We start from the raw sequence: 19,345 nt of genomic DNA on the forward strand, positions 1-19,345 counted from the left end.
TGGAGAAAGTTGTGGGATTTACAGGTGTTTGGCCAAATGGCTTTTAAGAAAGTAAACAAAACTACAACTGAGAATACCCAATACCTACGGATCTTTACAATAAATACAGTTTTTGTTTTTTTTTTTAATTTCCTGTGCTAGGGAGCACATACTAGGTATGTGTTCTAACACTGATCTACAGCAGACAGTAATTTAAAACAAAACAAATTTGATCTGATCAAACCAACAACTTTCCATTTTATTCAATTTTGAATAAAAAAGTATATCAAAGGCATCAACTTCAGAAGAAATTATTTGCCTCATTTTTGCCAAACAAGGACAGTTTCTTGTCTGTTGAAAGTGCTTGAACTTCTTGAAATTCAGTTTTCATTTGTCTCCTAATTTCCAAATAAATAGATAAACAGCTCCAGTTCATGGCTTGTAGATTGTTTTCCTAGACCAGAACATCCTCCAAGCTGTCATCATAGACCCATTTGAAGACAGATTCTTCAGAACTCTCTATAGTTTCAAAAAGTCTTTTGAAGTCGTGAGGATACAGTTTAAGTATTGTCCATCCAGGCCTTATTCTCACCTGCCTCAGTATTTCAATTGGCTCAACCGTACTCAGTGAACTGCAAAGGAAAAGCAAGTAAACATGTTTAACTCCCTTCCACAACAACTGTCAGTTAAATCTAAGAGAGCTGTCTCCTAAATTCAATTAAAATGTAAACTCTCTGTACAGAGATGACTTTGAACTCCTACCTTACCCACCAAGTACTGGGATTATAGGTATGTACTACCATACTGGGTATGGTTAAGAAATATTTACATAAAATAAATGTTAAGCCTATAATCTCAGCAATCAGGAGACTGGGAAGTCATTCCTAAAATTTTAGAGCTAACCACCGATAAGTGGTTTAAAGCGGTGCAATCAATTCTCACAAACATTCTAGGTTTTTTTGTTTTTTTTTTTAATCTTTTTAAATTCTTGATAGCGTCTCACCATATAGCCCTGACTGGTCTGGAACTCACGATGTAGACCAGACTAGCCTCAAATTCAGAGTTCCACCTGCCTCTGCCTCCCAAGTACTGGGATTAAAGGCATGTGCCACCATGTGTGTGAGGTTTTTTTAAAAGATAGTTTCACTCTGTATCTCAGTCTGGTCTGGAACTTACAATAAAGGCCTTGAGCTCATGTGACTGATTCTCCTGCCCCAAGGTCCTGTGAGTTGAGATTATGGGCTTACCGTTTACATGTAAATAGTGTGGCAGTGCTATAATCCTGTTACTTGGAAAGTAAAGGCCAGAGGGTCAAAAGTTCAGTCAACTCTGACTATACAGAAAGTTAAGCTAGCCTGGACTACATAAAACCAACCTCAAAACAAATAACTAAACAAATAAATTAACTAAAAATAGGTATTTCTAGTCAACAGTCCCATTAAGGTTATATGGCAAATGATGATTCATTAAAATGACTATTTTAACACTTTTTCCATCTTCTGACAATACTTAGGGCTGCCAGTTACAAAGCTGAATGGAGAACACGTCACACTGGCTGTGGTAAGAGCTCCTGCTGCTCTCCTTGGGGCCCTGAGCTCAGTTCTCAGCGCCCATGTCAAGCAGTTCTGTAACTCCAGCTCCAGGGGATGATGTAAATATTGTCTGGCCTCCACAGGAACCCAGGAACAGCCCACGTGTGAACACACATAAAAATAAAATAAATACAAACTGAACAGAGCTAAAACAGCCTTCGAGTAGCCTAGGTGCAAAGCAGGGGTGTTGGGGCCCCTGGGACTGGAATGACAGGCATTTGTGAACTGCTTCTCAACCCTCTCTCCAGGCCAGAAGGAGGTATTTTTAACAGGTAAAGTATTTTTAACACGGGCACACCTTACTCTAAATCAAGATGTGAAACACCACCTTGTCACACAGGAGACAGTCACATTAAATCACTCCTTTAATCGTTTGACCTCACTGAATTTCTACTTACCGTAAATGTTGTATTATTGGGGCACTGCGCTTCCCAAAGCAGTGCTTCACCATGTGGAAAAAAATATCATAATTCAAGGGACTTAAGTTTTCTGTAAATAAACTTCTACGAGGAGTCATTTGAATAAAATATAGGTTTTGTTTCATTGAGTTCAGTGAGTCCTAGACAGAAGAGAAAGTAATTTTTGTCAGTCATACCCATTACCAGGGAGAAGAACTGAGCCTGGACCCTGACTTCTTCAAGCCACTTGCTGCATACCCCACACGCCCCTGGTTTGCTTACTGAAGGCTCCACACTGTACCTCGGGCCACGTCAGAGTTCTGACAGAAAGCAACCTAGAAGGAGGAGGTTTTCATTCTGTATGTGAGAGAGAGCAATGTTGCTGATGTTTACCACGAAAGAGGCAATGGGAGGGTCCTGGGAGGGTCCTAGTCCATTCCTCAGCTGGGGCAAACCCAATGTGTGCCTAGAAAACCACTTTCCACCACTGGGCTGGAAGCTCACACAGTCCTTTACCTAACCCAGAAAGCTAACGTGTAGTGATGGCCTCGTGACTACAGTGAAGTCAGAGCTCAGACACATCAACGTGAAAGGAGTTCCTGCTGTGTTCAAGGACACCACAAGCAGACCCAAGAACAGAAAGGATTACCGACTAGCCTTTTCCTTATCTTTTTCTTTTTTTGGTTTTTCGAGACAGGGTTTCTCTGTGTAGTTTTGGTGCCTATCCTGGATCTCGCTCTGTAGACCAGGCTGGCCTCGAACTCACAGAGATCCGCCTGCCTCTGTCTCTGGAGTGCTGGAATTAAAGGCGTGCACCACTGCTGCCTGGCTTCCTTATTTTTTTCTAAACATGCATTTATTTACTGTGTGTGCACACACACATATGTATAATTTTATTACTGAAAAGGTTAATTCAGAAAAGATAATCTTTTTTTTTCTTCCATCTCTCCAGCCTCTTAAAGAAAATAAATGGGATGGACGAGAAGGGCAGCATCATTTGTTCTTACCGGAAGCTTTGACTTCTCTGAATGCCCATTCTCAGTATGCGCACTAAAGGAGGACCAAGGTTCCTGGAGGAGGAAAAACAGACAAGACAGTGCTTTCTTTCTGAAGTTCTGTGTGGGACACGTGCACGTGGACGTGTGTGAAGGTGGGAGGCTGTTTTCAGGTGTTTCACTCTATCATTCTCCTGTCATTGTTGAGTAAGGGTTTCTCACTGAACCTGGATCTTACAGACTCTAGCTGGCCAGCAAGTCCCAAAGATCCTCCTGTCTCTGCCTCCCCAAGCCCTGGGATTAGAGGCGTGGGCTCTTTTTCACATTTTTCTGCTGGGAACTGAACTCAAGCCCTTGTGCTAACACTGTAAGCACTTTATCAACTGAGACATCTCTTCAACCCCGGGACATTCTTTAGTTTACATATATCTCAAGTGAGGCCTAAGGCTCCTTAATTCTGTCAAAATGCTTCAAGTTATTATTACTATAAAAAAAAAACCTACCTATGCGAATCTCAGTGTGGTAGTGTACAATTATAATCCTAGTACTTGGGAGGTAGAGGTAGCCTGGGCTATATGAGACCCAGTCTACCCCACCCTGCAAACAAAACCAAACCAAAGACCAAATCATACCCAGGGGCTAGGGCTGTAGCTCTTTATCTGAGTACTGTTTCTGTGTTCAAATCCAAAAAACCCCACACAAATAAAAGGATAAACACTTCGAATCACATCTAGCATTGCTAACTAAGTGTTAACAATGACTAAGTATTTGAACTACAGTATTCAAATGGTATATTTTGTGTAACAGGTAAGAGGATGTATCAAGCTACATATGGTGGTACACATATACAATCCTAGCACTCAAGGTGGCTGAGACAGGAGGATAAAGTGAGCCTGCGTTACATAATGAAATCCTGTCTCACAAAACAAAGCAATGTAATATTCACTATATTTAAAAAAGCAAAGCATAGGAAAACAGAAAACAGAAGCGTGTCATCTCTGCCACTGGTGATGTCTGGGCTATAGAACTACAGCACTGTTTCATAAAATTTCCCTTTTGGAGAGCATGTCTCAAATAAACCACGTTTCCTAGTTTTTTGTTGGTTTGTTTGTTTTTCAGGACAGGGCTTCTTTGTGTAGGCTTGGCTATCCCAGAATTAGCTCGGTAAATCAGGCTGGTCTTGAACTCACAGAGATCCACCTGCCTCCGCTTCCCCAGTGCTGGAATTAAAGTCATGCACCACCACCACTCAGCAAGTTTCCTAGTTTTACCATGAGCTATTTGAGCACTGTCTCAAATATTACTTTTGTGATTAGAGAAAAAGATGCTGCGGAGACTCACAGAGGTTTCCTAGTGAGAACTTACTCAGGGTCTGAGAATCTGGGCTTGCTTTACCTAGCAGAGCTACATAAGGGAATGATTTGACCACTGGCATGGTTACTAGGTGTTTGGAAGGGTCTATATTTGGCGGTGGGGTGTGCTTTGATCTAGCAAGGGGGAGGTCTTTTGGCCTGTCCCTTGGCATTGTTATAAAAAGCCCTTCTGAATAAATGCAAGAGGCTGTTGGGTATTGATCCAGGCCCTCCTGAAGCTATCCCGTGTTTCTGTCTTTTTTCTCGTCAACTAGGTCTCTCGATCAAATATCTTCTTACCCATCTCTCATAAAAACTCTTCAAAAGGTGGGAGCTGGCCTCCCACAAGGTGCCAAACAAGTGTCAACATTAATCTCCCTCCAAGAACTGGCAACAGCAAACGCCTTTAATCCCAGAACTCAGGATGCAGAGGTAGGAGGATCTCTGTGATTCAAGGCCATCCTGATCTACATAAGGAGTTCCAGACCAGGCAGGGCTACATAGTGACACCCTATGTCAAAATAAAACAAAAGTAAACAAGCTGGAAAATAATGAAATTCAATCTTTTAATAAATTAATCTTTTAAATTAACCTTTAGTGCATGGTCTGTGCTTACAAGCCTCTGAGTTAGAAAATTCTCCTGGCATCTGAGACTTTACTCACCATTTGAATAAACTTAATATCACAAGCCACTTGCCAAAGCACACTCAACACATGATACAAGTCTGGCCTTTTAGGAGTTGCTATTAGTCTCTAGTGAAAAAAAGAAACAGAGAAAATTATGTTACATAGATTCATAATCAATATCATATGTTGGATCTTAACTTTAACATCTTAATAGCATCTAGAAGTTTAAATTAAAAAATGAGAATTGGCCAGGTGTGGTGGCACATGCCTTTAAACTCAGTTCTCATTTAGGCAGAGGCAGGTGGATCTCTGTGAGTTCCAGGACAGACAGGACTACATAACAGAGTCCCCATCTCAACAAACCACAAAGATGAAAACTAAGTACAAAACATTAGCCATAAGTATTTCCACATAGAGTTTTCCTTTTTGAAAACATATAATATCAACATATAAAACTGATTGTATGGGCTGGGGTGGTTAAGAACACTTGCTGCTCTTCTTGACTGGAACTTGGTTCCTAGCACAGACAAAAGGAGGCTCAGAGCTCACAATTGTGAGCTATTTAAATTATGCATCAGGAATTGTTAAGCCTGTAACTCTAGCTCCAACACCTTCTAGCCTCTGTCAAGTACATGCACACACATGGCATGCACACACATGGCATAAATATATACATCTAATTAAAAATATGAACGAAACAAAACCGCAGGCCAGAAAGATAGCTCAGCAATTAAGAGCACTGGACGCTCCTCCAGATGACCCAGGTTCAGTTCTCAGCAACCACGTGACATGTCACAACCACTGTCTGTAACTCCAGACCCAGAGGATCCGATGCCCTTGTTTGACCTCCTCAGGCACTACATGCACATGGGACACAGACTTATCACTTTTAATAAGGCATTTCAGGGGGAAATCTTAGTTAAGAAAAACTAAAATAAAAAATGTATAATGACCAGACATGGTAGCAAACACCTTGTAACCTCAGCACTAGGGAGACTAAGACAGGATTCCTCTGAGTTCAAGGCTGGCCTGGGCTACATAGTGAGTTCCACAGCCAGCCCAGTTTACAGAGCAAGACTGTTTCAAAAACTAAAACCAAACACAAATAGGAAAAACTCATCATTTAGCCACAGGCACAATTAAGACAGAAACAATTCCTACACTATGGATTCAACAACAACAGAACAGAACAGCATGGACTATGGAAAAAGAGACCTATGCTAGAATTCCATGTTAGGTGAGCTACGAAGTTGTGTATCAAGAGTTGTTATGGCTGAGGATGATAAGATGGTGCTGGTCACCAAGCCCGACGACCTGAGTCCAATCCCTGGGACCAACATGGTGGAAGGAGGAAACAACACCTCCAAGTTGTTTCCTGACTCCCACATGGCTAACAACGGTGTGTATGAGCATGAGTGAATGCAAGTGTACACACACACACACACACACTCTAAATGTTGTTTTTTTAATAAAAAATAATTGTTAATCTTTTTTATTTGTTTGAGACAGAGTGTCTCTGTGTGGCCCTGGCTGTCCTAGAACTTGCTCTGTAGACCAGGCTGGCCTCGAACTCAGAGATCTGCCTGCCTCTGCCTCCACAGTGCTGGTAAAGGGGTGCTCTACCACTGCCCAGCAAGGCAGACTCTTGCTGGACATTAAGGATGATACCATCAGTAAATGGAAGGTATCACCGAGAAAGGATATCATGGAAAAGTCCATGTTAAAGAAGCTGTAAGCAAGACAAAATTTTTGTTCTCATGTAGCCCAGGCTGGTGTGCAACTATACACTGGAGGATGACCTTGAGTTCTGATCCTTCTTCCTCTACCCACTAAGTGCCTCCCAAATAGCTGGATCACAGGTTTGGCCACTGTGGCCAACTTACAACCCGATGAGCATTCTTCCGTACCTTGTTCTCATCTCTTGTTTATTTATAGTAGACATGTATGTAGGTATATGGATCGGGATTCTCTACTCTCATTCTACATGGCTAGCCAATATTTACTATCTCGGCGAGGACACATTCCCTCATTTCCTGCACCATTATTCCTACCTAGGGTTCCTTTATGTATAAATGGGCACTGCTGCTATTCTGGAGCAAAGCTCACGCACAGGAAGCGCTGTGGTCTGTAGCCGATTCTAACAGTACTGTTCATGGCTGCAGGGTGCCTTCTCACTAAAAAGGAAAAAAGCAGAGGCTGCTGTCCCTGCACCAGACGCCCAAAGAGCAGACTAAAAGTCCAACTGGAGCCACTCAGACTTGAGTTCCAAGCCACTAAGGTGAACCAATATTGTTTACTTGCTTTTCCCAGAAATCAGGAACAGCCAAGGTTCCCAAACAAGCCAGGCACAACTTGCCAAGATAATGACAGTCCATCTGCACTAGTCCTTATACAACAAAGGTCATCTGAAGGAAGCTGGTGGTTTTTCTATTGTTCAGTATCCCTGCTTCTTCTTTAGGAATATGATTGTGAAATGATCAAGCAGCTATCGATTTTGGGTTAGCTTTCTTCAGTGTACACTGTCTAGAAAACCAACCTCCTTTGCTGTTTCTGTCAGGACATGCATTCCACTGTCAATGGAAAGAAGCACTGATGTGCCCTTCTGTCATAGAGAAAGTAGTCAGCGTGGTGAGAAACCACAAAGGACACAAGATTTTGATGGACTGATGATACACCAATGACTGGTAAGAAAACCAAGACGTTCAGCATAACTAGCCGTTAGGAAAACACTAACACACTGAAACACTACTCATCCAACTATGAGATGGTATCAAAAACACAAAGAAAGGGGCCGTGAGGTGATGCAGCTGGCCAAGTTTGCTGACTTGGGTTCGATCCCTGGAACACACCTTTGACCTCCACACATACACTAACAAGAAACACAAATTAGCTGGATGTGGTGGCACACGCCTTTAATCTCACCACCTGAGAAGTAGAAGCAGGCAGATTTATGTGAGTTGGAGCAAAGTGAGTCCAGGACAGTCGGGGCTGTTACACAGAAAACTCTGTCTCGAAAAATAAGCAAGCAAACAAACAACAACAAATCAAAACAAACAAAAAGAACCTCACAAAATAAAATAAAAAGAAACACAAGTATGATGGGGAAAAACTCTGAATTCTTGTGCACTATTGTTGTAAAATAGTGTGTCTAGCAAGAAAAGCAGTATGGCACTTCCTTAAAACATTAACTAGAATCACTACACGATCTAGCAACGCTAGTTCTAGATATATGAACCCAAACCACGGAAAGCAGGGGCTGGGAAGGCAGCTCAGTGTAAAGTGCTCGCCACAAAAACAGGAGGAACTGAGCAAGGTCCTCAGCACCCATGGAAAAGCCAGCACAGCAGCTCAGGCCTGTAACTCACGGCGAGAGGCGGAGACAGGCGGATCCCTGGGGCTTACTGGCCAACTAGTCTAGACAAACAGCAAACTACAAGTCCTAGTGAGTAGATCAATGAAGAAGTAAAATAGAGGTAAAGAAAGAAAAAAGTTAAAAAAAAATCAAAGAAGTAGGTGGCTCCCATGCAATGACATCAGGGGCTGATTACAAATCCATTACAAATCCACCTGCACACCACCCCTGCCACAACCTGAGAGCGAGAACTTGTGTATGTGGCAGCTTTATTTATAATATTTGAGAAGTGGAAGCAGCTAAGTGTTCTTTCACAGATGAATAGATAAATTTTAGTGAGTACATATAGCAGAATAATATTCAGTTAAAAAAAAACGAAGGAAATTTCAACACACGGTAACACAGAGAAACTTGAAGATACCATGCTAAGTTCAGTAAGCCAGCCCCAAAAGGACAAAGGTCATTCCAGCCCCAAAAGGACAAAGGTCGAATGACTCGAAGCCAAGCTCAGAGAGGGTGCAGGACAATGGTCAGTAAAGCCTGAGGAAATGGGAGCACGGGGGTTAAGTGCTCAGTGGAATATCTAAAAAATGTTGGAGCTAGACCACAAGTACTGGATGTAGAATATAAACATATTTAATGCCACTAAACTGTACACTGTAAAATAATTAAAACTCTCAAATGTCAGGGGACCCAAATGAAAAAAAATTCAGCTGAAGTTCCTCAGAAGACTACAGCATTCTCTCCAGCACTCTCTCTCAATAGCAACACCAGTCACTGTTGACAACCCACCTGGAAGTGTTTTTCAGTAACAAACAGATTCAGCTCTACTCGTCCGTATCTGTATATAGACTCGCAGGAATACAGATCAAACAGAATTTTCCAAAGCAGTCGTCTTTCGTCTTTATTTGGTAGGATTCCAAATATTTTTACAGGAACACCTGTTAGGGATACAAGCATAAACTTGCATAAGGTTCTTAAAACTTTTTCCTATGATCACATTTTATTGATGCAAAGTAAGTTAACAATGGTAACTATTTCAATTAAGGATCCAAGATGGTGGGTGACATGCAGGTATGGTGTGCTAGAATCACCAAGGAAGTAACTGAGGACAGCTGGGTGACATTATCAGAAGAGGTGGGTAAATACCCATAAGCTGTCCAGTCTAGTAATGAAGTAAATGAGATACTGTTGGGAGCTAGGGAGAGGGCTCACTCAGAGAAGGGTTTACTGTGTAGGTGTCAGAACCTGACTCCAGACCCCCAGGCTTTACTGTCCAGTCTACCTAACTAGGTTCCAGGTTCAGTGACAGACATGGGGTGATTGAGGAGGACACTCAACATCAAACTTTGGCCTCCACAGGCATACACGTGTACATGCACACACACGAATGTGAACACATAAAGAGGAAAAAAAGGAAGAACACAAAAGTTGCTGTGCTGGCTAGTTTTAAGTTAACTTGACACAAGCTAGAGTCATCCGAGAGGAGGGAGCCTCAACTGAGAAAACGCCTCCGTAAGCTCAGGCTGGAGGCAAGCCTGTAGAGCGTTTTCTTAATTACTGATTTACGGAGGAGGGTCCAGCTCATTGTGGGTGGTGCTATGTGGTGATTCATTGTGTACCCTAATAAAATTTGCCTGATGATCAGAGAACAGAACAAGACACTAGATTAAACATAGAGGCCAGGCAGTGGTGGCACACACCTTTAATCCAATCGGGATTAATTGGGAGGCAGAGATCTGTCTGGGTCTCTGTGAGTTCAAAGCCACCCTGGACTACATGAGATTGATTCAGACTAGGAGAGAAACAGCCAGACTGTGGTGGCACACACCTTTAATCCCAGCACTTGAGGTCTCATACCAGTATCTGGGAAGCACACACACCATTAATCCCAGCAGTAGGACGGAAGTGAAATGGCTGGGTGGGAAAGGCGTATAAGGTGTGAGGAGACAGGAACTAGAGCCTTTCAGCTGAGGACACAGAGGCATTCACTCAGAGGATTCGTGGAGACAGATCTCGCCTTCCATTCGGCCTGAGGATTCGGTAGTGGTGAGAAGTTTCTCTAGTGGCTTGTTCCTTTGTCTCTCTGATCTTTCAGCATTGACCCCAATATCTGGTACTGGGTTTTTTATTAAAAGACCAATAGAAATTCAAGCAACAGTGCCATCCCTGGGCTGGTGGTCCTGGGTTCTATAAGAAAGCAGGCTGAGCAAGTCATGAGGAGCAAGCCAGTAAGCAGAACTTCTCTGTGGCCTCTGCATCAGCTCCTGCCTCCAGGTTCCTGCCCTGCTTTCCTTCCATAATGAACAGGGATGTGTAAATGTAAGCCAAGTCAACCCTGTCCTCCCCAGGTTGCTCTGACCGTAGCGTTCATCACAGCAATAGTGACGTTAACTAAGACAGGTGCCTACGGCAATGACGGGGGAGATACAGGGGAAACACCCTTTCCTCTTGGCACTCATGAGAGCAGCTGCAGAACACCATTTTAAAAAGATTCTTGGAGCTGGAGAGATGGCTCAGCAGTTAAGAGCACTTGGTGCTTTTCCAGAGGACTCAAATTTGGTTGCCAGCACCCACCTTGGGTGGATCACAATGACCTGTAATTCCAGCTCCAGGAGATCTGATGCCTTCTTCTGGCTTTTAAGGGTACCGGTATGTACATGTATATACTTACATACAAGCACATGAAAAGAGCGAACGAACAAAACCCTCTGCTGAGTCAGCAGCTTAGTCCTGGCCCCCATTTCCTCCCCAAAAGTGTCATGGAACTAGATTGGAAAAAATCTGAATTAGATAGAGCCATGCAATATTCAGTGAGACGGACACCTGGGTGAGGGAGCCTATAGGAGAACACATACTTGTGTGGGGTGGCACACCCTAGACATCCGGAAGTGCAGCCGAGGAGCAGGATAAGCTTTCGAAACTGGACTCCTGAAGGCCTACCGCAGGTGCGACTCTTATGTATGAGCAGACCCATGAAGGATGCCCCCCGACAGACTGGGCATCTGTGACCTGACGGACAGGCATCCAGGTGCAAGGCTGCAGCCAGCAATCAGGTGAGACTGCACGCAGTTTCTCTATCCCCAACCAGCTCTTTCCCCGCGTGCTCACCTCTGTTCAATACTCAAGTCAGCAGGCTAACTTTGTCCTCTATCCTGCTCTCCCCTCTTCTTTAGTCCCACAGGCTTGTCCAAAGCACATGGGCTATATAGACAGGCTTGTAGGGTCTCTGGTCTCAGCCTCCCAACAGCTGGGACTCGTTTAATCTTTTAGGTTGTTTGATAATGTGTCTTTCTATTTTTAAGATTGATTTTAATGATTTTAAAATTATTCACTGATGTGTGTTTCTGCATGTAGGCACACATGTTGAGTGCAGGTGCACAAGGATGCCAGAGGCATCGAATCTCCCACAGCTGTTGGTACACACGGCTGTGAGCTGCCCGCATGAACGCTGGGCTAACCTTAGCTAAAACTGCTTCACAGACATCCTGCCGTTCCTACTGTTACCCTTTTGTTAATCTTTCCCTCCTCTCCTACTCTCCCCCAACTCAATACTCCTCACTAACCTTACTCTACCTTTCTCCTTTCCATGCAGACACAGTGACTGAGAGCCTAAGACACATCATACCATCGGTGTTCCTGTACTGACTACAATGATTGGCACGTAAAGGGAATTGCGTAGTTGACTGCTATTATATGTTCATAGTGGGCCTACCCTTCGATAGTGATTGTTCCTGCAGACACTCTTCTACTTTTAGGGTTGTACTAGGGATTGTAAGTATATCCAAAGAAATCAAAGAGGATACCAATAAATTCCTGGACAAATTCCAAGAGAACACAAACAGCTTAATGAAATAAGGTTAAGTACAGATATAAATTGAAATTCAAGAAGTAGATAGAAATACTTGAAAAATACTTGAAATATTAAACTCGGGAAGTCAAGTAAAAATCTCTGTGGAAAGCATCACTGGTAAAACAGATCAAAGCGAAGGTGCACTACCTGGGCTTAAGACAAAGAAGAGAAACTGGAACATTCAGAAAATGATAATAAACTAACTGAAAGGTATCAACAGAACATTTGAGATCTGTGGGATACCACAAGAAAAGACCAAATCTACAAACCATGAGCATAAAAGAACGATTCATGCTAAAGACATAGAAAATATTCTAATTAAAATCATAGGAGAAAGTTCTGAATCTAGGTAAAGACATGCCCATTCAAGTCATAATGCATTTAGAGCACCAAACAGACGCAAGCAGACAAGAACCTTCCCACTTCATTGATGGTCGAAACACTCAGCTGGGTGCTGGTGGCACACGCCTTTAATCAGGAAGCAAAGGCAGGCTGAGTTTGAGGCCAGCCTGGTCTACATAGTGAGAGTTCTAGGACAGCCAAGGCTACACAGAATCCCTGTCTTGAAAAATCAAAATCAAAACCAAACCTAACAAACAAAAATGCACTCAATATACAGAACAAAGACAGCTTTTGAAAGCTGGGAGGGAGAAGTGGCAAGCTGCATGTAAACGAAGGACAGCAGAGTAACAGCAGATGTCTCAACAGAAACTAAGACAGGAGGGCTTGGGACGATGCATTCCAGGCTCTGAAAGATGACAACTGTGAACCCAGAATATTGCAACCAACAAAGCTTTGTCACAATCAGAGAGAAGGAAAAACATTCCATGACAAGGGCAGACTAAAGAATTCATAACCATTCAACCAGTGAGCCCCACAGAAGATGCTTGAAAGAATTCTTCAAACTGAAGAGAAAGATAAAAACATCCAGGAGGCTGGAGGAAAGGAGAAATACACTAGAAACAGTAGTTAAGCAAAGGAGAGAAAAACACCAAATACTACAAGATCAATAAAATAGCAGGAACTAATAGATACTTTTCAATAATAATGCTAATTGTTAGTAGCCTAAATTCCCCAATCAAAAGGTACAAATGAGCAAACTGAATTTAAAAACAAGACCTAAGTCAGGCGTGGGGGGCACCAAGGCAGAGGCAAACGGAGCTCTATGAGTTTGAAGCTAGCCTGCAACACAGTAAGTTCCAGGCCAGTCAAGCTACACAGTGAGACCTTTCCAAACAAACAAACCAAAACACCACTCTCCCCACCACAACCCCCCCAAAAAACAAAAGCAACAACAAAAACAGTATCTCACTATTTGTTACTTCCAAGAACCAGAGCTCAGGTCAAAGACAGGAGCGACCCTAGGGTGAAAGAATGGAAAAAGGTGTTCCAAGCAAACGGGGCTGGGAGATAAGCAGGTGTCCCCATTCTAATAGACAAAACAGACTCCAAACACAAACAAGTTGGAAGACATAAAGGTCACTTTGTACTCATTAATGGAACAACCCATCAAGACGGCATTATAGTTTATTATTAATGCATTCAAACTGACCACAATACACAATGCCATTTTTTTCAGTTGTAAAAAGCAAAGTTATGTCATTTTCAGGGAAGAAACTGGAGATTATCATATTAAGCAAATTAAGCCAGCCTCAGAAGACAAATATCTTGTTTTCTTCATATGTAGTTATTAGATTTTCCACAGATACATAAAGTCATGTGTAGAAGCAAAGCTGTAAGAGAACAGAGGAGGGTAGCAGACCAGGTGAAAGGCAGAGTATGGAGGGGCTGCAGAGATGCCTCAGTGGTTAAGAGTACTAGCTGCTCTTGTAGGACACTGGTCAGTTCCTTGCACCCACATGGTGGCTGACAACCATCTAAAATTCCAGTTCAGGGATCAAAGCCTTCTTCTGGCTTCCATAGGTACTGCAACAATATGGTGTATAGACAAACATACAGGCAGAACACGCACACGCACAAAATAAATAAGTCTTTAAAAAGAATTATAAATAAAAAGGTGTGTGGTTTGGGAGTGGCACTGGTAGGAAATGTGGCCTTTTTGGAGTAGGTGTGGTCTTGGAGGAAGTGTGTCACTATGGAGGCGGGCTTTGAGGTCTCATATATGCTCAAGCCACACCCAGTGAGACAATTCATTTCCTGTTGCTTTTGAATCTACATGCAGAATCTCCAGCATCATGTCTGCATGCACACCGCCATATATCCAGCTACCATGGTTCCTGCCATGATGATAATGGACTAAATCTCTGAAACTGTTAGCCATCACCTCAATTAAATGTTTTCTTTTATAAAAGCTGCCATGGTCATGGTGTCTCTTCACAGCAAAAGAAACCCTAAGACAAGGTGATATGAAAGGGAATTCATATGAACAACACATATTTAAACATACATTTATATGAAAATTCTTATGTAATACAGTCCCATGTACAATGAATATATACAATTAGAATTCAATAACTAAGCCCCCGCACTTAAAATATAACTTGTCCTGTACGAAAATAAAATGGTTATTTATATGCAGGAAACAGGAATGGCATGTTTAGTATAAGAGCAGTTGCTTATTAACTGAACAATCTAAATCTCTATATTGCATATACGTCTAGTAAACAAATGAGTCATACTGGTAAAGAAAATGCTGTTTATAAAGAATTAACTTTAATGAAAGACAAAAATTACCTGCTGACCAAGGAAGTGCTTTTATTCCCAAATTCTGAAAAACGATACGTGAATCATATTCTGGTTTTATTATTTCCTGATGTCTGGGATCCATTTTAAAGAAGTCACCGTGAATCACCTGCATCTCTCCACCCACACTATTCCTTAAGGCCTGAAGAGACGAGAAGGTGACATCAGAAATTTCATCATGTACACCGCGCTACAATTCAAAGATCTACCTCAAAAATTAAGAAAAATAAATAGCTGAGCACATGGGGGCATGTCTGCAATCTCATCACTCAGGAAACTGAGACAGGAGAATTACAAATTCTAGGAGGGCCTGGGTTACATAGTTAAGTTTAAGACCAGTCTATCTCTATAATATAGTGAGATCTGGTCTGAACAATTCAAAGGCTGGGAATATATACGGCTTGATGATAGGACATCTGCCAAACATGCACAAGGCCCAGGGAGGCACTATAGCACCTCAAATAAAAAAGTTCAAAGTAGCCGGGTGGTGGTGGTGGCGCACACCTTTAATCCCAGCACTCGGGAGGCAGAGGCAGACGGATCTCTCTGAGTTTGAGGCCAGCCTGGGCTACCAAGTGAGTCCCAGGAAAGGCACAAAGCTACACAGAGAAACCCTGTCTTGGAAAAAAAAAGTTCAAAGCTCTCATGTGAAGGTACAAGTATTCTTAATATGCCTCAAATTTAACATAGGAACTAAAAATCAACCACTGCAGGAAAAGACGGTCCAAGTGCAACAGTTTTCTAAGAGGTCTGATACAGAAGTAATCTTCCCTAGGAGCCTGTGGAGCTCAGTAGTACAGTACTCATGCAGCATGTACAAGGCCCTGAAGTCAACCACCAGCACCACATTAAAAACAAAACCAAGCCAGGCATGGTGGCGGTGCATGCCTTTAACCCCAGTACTCGAAAGACAGGCAGGTAGGTGAAGCCAGTCTGATCTACAGAGGGAGTTCCTAGACAGCTAGGACACAGAGAAACCTTGTCTCAAAAATCTGAAATAAAAAACAAAAACAAATCACCAACAAATTTTCCTTTCTTTTTGTTGATTGCTTTCGCTGTTTATAAAGCTGCCTCCTTTGGAGGTGTGGGGAATGTTAAATCAGGGTCTCACTAGGTAGCACTGGAACTCACTACGTAGATGAAGCTGACCTCTTTGGGTGATTCTTCTGCCTCTGCCTCCCACATGTTAGGATTACAGGTACTTGGGAGGCAGAAGAAGTTCTATGAAGATGAGACCAACCTGATATACCATAGCTCTTTTTCGTTTTTTAAAAAATTAAATCTTTAGATGTCATAGCTATTTCTACAATGTTTTGTTGCCACACAGTGTGGTGATATTTTGTTTGTGCTTTTTTTTTTTTTGGTTTTTCGAGACAGGGTTTCTCTGCGTAGCTTTGTGCCTTTCCTGGAACTCGCTTTGGAGACCAGGCGGCCTCGAACTCACAGAGATCCGCCTGGCTCTGCCTCCCGAGTGCTGGGATTAAAGGCCTGCGCCACCACCGCCAACAAATAAAGCTTGCCTGAAGATCAGAGTGCAGAGGTAGCTACTAGAGGCCAGGCACTGGTGGCACATACCTTTAACACCAGCTTGGGATCATGCCTTTGATCCCAGAACTTGGGAGGAGGAAACAGGAAGTGGTATGGCTGGGCAGAGAAAGGAAGTGACAAGGTGGAGTGGAGACAGTCTGAGGATGGCTAGAGGTAAGAAGCCTTTCTACTGGCTGGCTGCTCTGCTTCTCTGATCTTTCAGCTTTCACCCTGACATCTGACTCTGGGTTTTTATTACTAAGACCAATTCGGATTTGAGCTACAGCACAGCACTTTAAAGTCAAGTCATCCGTTCTCCACGCTTTCAGAAAACTGGCATAGATATACAGGTATAAGTTTTCTGAACTAATTTCCTCTCAAGAGGTCAGCTGTCAGTTAAAGACTCAGAAACACTGAAACAACCATTTGGAGGAAAATCCAGCACTCTGCAACTGCATTTGACCATATCAAACCTGGTTTTGCTTCATTTTAAGTCCTAACTAAACTCAGAGTTTACACAGATTCACTTAGCATTCACTCTTGAATTTTAAGCTCACAAAAAGGCAAGGTCACAAGCTTAGTGACCAATTATATATCACTCAGCTAGACTTTTTAGGAAGGGGAAGACGTGACACGCTCCCTCCTGATCTTAAGGGAACAAACCACACTCATTTAACCAAAGGTAGGTTACCAATTGAAAAGTGTAACAAGCTAATTAACCGAGCTTTATGTAACAAGTGGTCCTACCGAGATTTAGAGGAAAGCACCCGATTTTATTAAGCTTAGTCAATGGAGAACGGGCAGCTATGTGGGGATGAGCTTGCACAAGTGGAGTGTGATCTACTATAAGCAACCAAAGGTGGGGCAGACCCCAGGCCCGTCTGTCCAGATTCTTAGCCTCTTTCATGTTTGTGCCGTTCCTTCCTCCTGGACAGAGGGTGAGGGCTTCTGGGAGGAAAAGGACTTATGATCTACTATGAAACAAAGGAGGTCGGAGACTGTCTTTACAGGCAGCTCTCACACAGAAAGCTAACAATAATCACAGGCCATGGTTTGCTTTGCAGTGAGGTGGTCCTGGCTTCTATGACTGCCCTTTGGGAATAGGAGTTCTGGTCTCTGGCTCCATTTGAAGGAGAAAGAAGTAAAGAGATAGGAAAGCAGAGATACCTTATTTCTGAGGCTACACTTGTGGGCTTCCAACTGTCTTTTATTTCAAAATACTCAGCATGTCAACGTGTCACACTTTGAGGTACCATCTTCTGGGCCCCAATAGGAATTAGAAAACAGCCCAGAACTCCCAAGCTTTAAGTTACTCAACAAGCACTAAAGACTCAATGGGTCCTAGTCTTTAGTGATATTAGACATAGACCCTAAAAAGATCTATAAGAAGAAATTGTGCTAACTTCTTTAGCCCACTCAAAGTTAGTGGACAGAACAACAAATGACTTTAGGAACATAAAAATATACCTTTAAATGTGGAATAAAAGACTTTTCACTTTCAAAGGCAATCACTCTGGTACCAGCTTTAAGTAATGCCTCAGTCAGGATTCCAGGACCTGGTATATTAACAGAAAAACTTTATTTGTAAAATAAACAACATAGTTTCTCTCACTTACTCTGTAGACCAGGCTGGCCTCAAACTAACAGAGATCAGCCTGGCTCTGCCTTTCGAGTGCTGGGGATTAATGGTGTGCGCCACCAATATTCTTTTTCTTTTTTGTTTGTTTTTTGAGACAGGGTCTCTCTATGTAGCCCTGACTGCCCTGGAACTAGCTATGTAGACCAGGCTGGCCTTGAACTCAGAGATCTGCTTGCCTCTGTGAGGATTAAAATGCCATAGTTTCTTTCAAAGCTGACTTTTACACATTTTAAATATCACAACATTCCTAGATATGATTCTTTTTGTGTAAAAACATATGTAAAAAGATGAGCTGGGCGTTAGTGGTGCATGCCTTTAATCAGCCTGGTCTACAGAGCGAGATCCAGGACAGCTAGAGCTACACAGAGAAACCCTGTCTTGAAAAAACCAAAAAACAAAAACCAAACAAACAAAAAAAGATGATTAGACAGTTAACTTGAACCCACAACATCCCAACAGGTAACTGAAGAGCATTCCAGGATGTCAATGACAGCAAAATTTACACTCCTCAACAAATCTCACTATTTCTTAGAAACAATATTATTTAAGATTGCAGCTTACCTCTGACTCATGGACTATCTGAATGTTTCGTCATAAAAACTACTGTCAAGTCTAAACGGAACCGACTTTCTGTGAGAAGTGGTGCTTAAAAAAGGAAAAAGACAGTTCAGGACCAAGGAAAATGCTCAGAGGGCAAAAGCACTTGGCGTCTACCCTGACAACCTCATCTCAAGAGGCTGTCATCATCGAGACCCATGCGGTGTAAGGATAGAAGTGGCTCTCCCAAAGTTGTCTTCTGAACTAAACACGCGCACGCACAATAAATAAACCTAATTTAGAAAACTGGGGATGTAAAGGTTAAGAGCAAACCTGTTCTCTCACCTGGATTGCACTCTAGTACAAGTTGACGAGACGGTTTTTGGAACCCCAGGATGTTTCGTACCAGGTTCCTGGCCAATTTCTTACACGCCACGTGACGCGTAGGCTCGGATCGACCCTTGGGTGCATAAAAGGGTGATTCCTCGAAATCATGATCAAATAACGGCTGCAGGTAAAAGTCAGAGAAGCCACGACGGTTCCTCGCTTGCCAGTCCTTCCACGTCGCAGCTCCAGACCCCAGAATACAAGAGCGACCGGGACCGGCCAACACTGACAGCGCCAGCCGCGGAGGCAGCCCCATCGCCGGGCCCCACATCCTCCTCTAACGTCCACCACAACCACCAGTTTGGGTAGTTTCTGCAAAGAACAAGTAGCACCACATCCCCACGTGCAACAGCAACACACGGACGCACTAGGCCGGGCGGAAACAAACACTACAAACGGCGCAT

The 19,345-nt window shown here is 42.8% G+C and overlaps 1 protein-coding gene across 1 annotated transcript; it reads right to left on the reverse strand.

Annotated features, from left to right (window-relative positions):
* Positions 1-207: 207 nt before the first annotated feature.
* On the reverse strand, positions 208-19,331 carry Tfb2m (transcription factor B2, mitochondrial). Its single transcript, XM_052737783.1, has 8 exons — positions 18,900-19,331; positions 17,846-17,934; positions 14,843-14,993; positions 9,088-9,236; positions 4,980-5,069; positions 2,977-3,039; positions 1,970-2,130; positions 208-611 (listed from the first exon to the last, which is right to left on the reverse strand). The coding sequence occupies exons 1-8, from the start codon at positions 19,210-19,212 to the stop codon at positions 434-436; spliced, it is 1,194 nt and encodes a 397-aa protein (XP_052593743.1). The 5' UTR covers positions 19,213-19,331; the 3' UTR covers positions 208-433.
* Between the last annotated feature and the right edge of the window lie 14 nt (positions 19,332-19,345).

Source organism: Peromyscus californicus, unplaced genomic scaffold (genome assembly GCF_007827085.1).
Source record: "Peromyscus californicus insignis strain IS unplaced genomic scaffold, ASM782708v3 Scaffold_14__1_contigs__length_90479793_seg_2, whole genome shotgun sequence".
In the NCBI taxonomy this organism is placed as follows: domain Eukaryota; kingdom Metazoa; phylum Chordata; class Mammalia; order Rodentia; family Cricetidae; genus Peromyscus; species Peromyscus californicus.